We start from the raw sequence: 2,823 nt of genomic DNA on the forward strand, positions 1-2,823 counted from the left end.
ACCTGATTAGTACCCTGAGTCCAAACAAGAATCTTGCTACGAAAAAGACAATCAGGTTTCTCGTTACTTTTTCTAGTACACTTGACCCCTCCTCTCATGCTGCTGTCGCTAGTTTGAGCTCCTCCTGTGTTTTCTCCCTCTTACCCGCTTTTTGTCCCCTTCTATCCTCTTTGTCCTCTTACACTCTCTCTCCTCCTCTCTCCGCCTATAAATATAACGGCAGACCACCACCCTCGCAACCCTCACTCTCTTCATACACACACTGTGGCAATGGGAGGATCAAGTTCAGCCTCGCCCCTTCTGTCCAACTTCCCCAAAGTCCTCGGCAGTTGCCCTAGCAGCTCCTCCTCCTCTCCAATCCAGAATGCCAACATGGTGACACCCCAGGAGTATGAGCCCCCAGTGATAGACCTGAGTCAGTCGTGTGCAGAGGCCATATACTGGGCCGCCAAAGAATGGGGACTCTTCCAGGTGGTGAACCATGGGATCTGCAGGGAGCTGCTTGGGAAGATGAGGAGGGAGCAGGTTAAGCTGTTCGACAACTCCTCCCGCACCTCCCCTGCCCAGTTCTCCTGGCCTGAGGCCTTCCGTGTCCCCCTCGCGAACATTTATGCCCGCTCTTGCTACGGCCAATTCGCCTCTCTCGGAGGAGTGATGATGGAGTTGGCCCCCGTCATGTCTAGGCTAGCCAGGACGCTGGCAGGGGTCCTAGCGAAGAACCTTGGGCATCGGGGCTACAGCACGTTCAACGAGAGCACGTGTTCCCTCCATCTGAACCACTACCCGGTGTGCCCGCTCTCGCCGGAGACGTTCCGGCCGGTGAACCATGCGGACAGTGACTTCCTGACCGTTCTCTACCCGGATAAGGTAGGAGGCATCCGGCTCCGCAAGGACTCCCGATGGGTCGTGTTCAAGCCCAATCCTGACGCTCTCATCGTCAGCATTGGAGACCTTCTTCAGGTAACGGAAAAAAGAAAGCACAAACTCGAAACAATGATTATCCAATCAATGCGCCAACTTTCTCGTGTAACGAGGACAATGATTAACGCGGGTATGAATTGCTCATCTTTTCTTTTTTTCTCTTTTGGGCAGGCGTGGAGCAATGACGTGTACAGGAGTGTGGAGCAAAAAGTGCAGACAAACAGCGAGGTGGAGAGATACTCCGTTGCTTTCTCCCTCTGCCCTTCGCCCGATTCTCAGATCGGGAGCTGCAGAAAGCCCTCCGTCTACAGAAAGTTCACTTTTGGTGAATACCGGAAGCAAGTTCAAGAGGACATCAAAATAACAGGCAGTAAAGTTGGTCTTTCACGTTTCCGGCTAACGGGTATGTAAACTCAGTTCGTTCAATTATAATATATGAAAGCCGTCATATGACGACCTCCGTGGTATATACTAATACATAATTCTGAGAAATGATTAGTTTGTTAAATAAAAATAAAAGAGAAGAAGAGACAAAGAGAAGGAGAGAGACAAAAGGAGACTTTTTTAGGTGTCATATGACGAATCTGAAATGAAAACTCCGCAGTGGTCGGCCTCTGACGTAACCCGCTTTGTTTGTGCAGAAGGGAATATATCATCTGACGTCTCCACGGAGTTGGCGCTCTACGACGACCCGTGGAAGATCAGGAAGAAGCTAACGAAAAGCGACCTCGACCATCTGTCGCGGCTCCTGCTTCCGCCGGACTGCGTGAGGATCCATGTGCTCCGGTGGATGAAGAAGGAAATGGTGGGCGGGGTCCACAGCAAGGAGGGGATGGAGGTCAATGTGATAAAAGAGCGCACAGAGGGCACAGAGGGCAAAGATCAGGAGCACCGGCTCGTGTTCCGCTACTGGGCATCGTCGGGGTGCTACGTGCTGAATGGTGGCTGGAGCGAGCTGTTCGTCAATGGGGGAGATTTGAACGTCGGGGATGAGATCGGGATGTACTGGAACACTAACTCTTGCAAGTTCCACTTTAAGGTCCTTAGGAAGGTTGCTTGCGGCACGAGCAACCCGGCTGCTTGAGCTTTCATTGGAAACTATTTGCGATTTATTTTGCTTTTTGTGTATTTTAATGTTGGCTTGTGACCGGGCAAAGTCAAAACAATTACCATCGAAAAGCAGTCCCGCAAGCTGTAATCTCCTCCTCCTGAAAGAAAAAAAACAGGTTTTAAGAAGGAAAGTAGGATTGCGAAAAGTTCACCAGCAAAGAAGTTAAATAGATACACTCTTTATCACCCTTCAGTTATTGTCTTGGCCAATTTGGATGAAGCAACTTTGCAGGATACTCCTATTAGTCTTTCAAAAGAAACCAGGGTAAGGGCTTTAGTGGCTAGCCCAAATAAGCCACCGGTTCACAAATGAGAATAATTTGCTGGAACTGTCAAGGGTTGGGCACACTACTGATAGTTCAGAATTTGAGAGCCATGGTGGCTTAGGAAAGGCCCAATTTAATCTTGCTTATGGAAACAAAAAACAAAAAAATAGTGGTAGATCGTCTAAAAAGAAAACTGAATTTTCAAAACAGTTTTGTGGAGGAGCCGCATGGCATTGTGGGGGGGGCGGTGTTATGGAATAAGGAAATGGCGGTGGAAGTGGAGTTCAGTTCTCAAGAAATGATAAATTTGACATGTTTTGATTATGAGAGTAACATAAAAATGCGGCTAAGTTGTATACATGCTCCAAATATATATTGAGAGAGACTACAACTATGGGAGAAACTGAGACAGATTGCATCTTCTAATACACTCCCATGGGTGTGCATGAGAGACTTCAATGAAATACTTTATTATTAGGAGAAAATGGGAAGAAGAATGGTAGAAAGATCTAGAATGCAGGCGTTT

At 48.1% G+C, this 2,823-nt stretch overlaps 1 protein-coding gene across 1 annotated transcript; it reads left to right on the forward strand.

The window, feature by feature from the left end:
• The first annotated feature begins 270 nt into the window (after nucleotides 1-270).
• Nucleotides 271-2,005, forward strand: LOC104446514 (gibberellin 2-beta-dioxygenase 6). The gene is made up of 3 exons (XM_010060356.2): nucleotides 271-960; nucleotides 1,093-1,324; nucleotides 1,563-2,005. Exons 1-3 carry the CDS (start codon nucleotides 271-273, stop codon nucleotides 2,003-2,005), a joined length of 1,365 nt encoding a protein of 454 aa, XP_010058658.2.
• The last annotated feature ends 818 nt before the right edge of the window (nucleotides 2,006-2,823 follow it).

This window comes from Eucalyptus grandis, chromosome 5 (genome assembly GCF_016545825.1).
Source record: "Eucalyptus grandis isolate ANBG69807.140 chromosome 5, ASM1654582v1, whole genome shotgun sequence".
NCBI lineage: Eukaryota > Viridiplantae > Streptophyta > Magnoliopsida > Myrtales > Myrtaceae > Eucalyptus > Eucalyptus grandis.

Excerpts from the sequence above, each read along its gene's own strand:
- LOC104446514 (XM_010060356.2), top strand. The coding sequence starts at position 271 with ATGGGAGGATCAAGTTCAGCCTCGCCCCTTCTGTCCAACTTCCCCAAA. Across the intron at positions 961-1,092 it reads GCATTGGAGACCTTCTTCAG|GCGTGGAGCAATGACGTGTA; the intron begins GTAACGGAAAAA and ends TCTTTTGGGCAG. Across the intron at positions 1,325-1,562 it reads TTCACGTTTCCGGCTAACGG|AAGGGAATATATCATCTGAC; the intron begins GTATGTAAACTC and ends TTGTTTGTGCAG.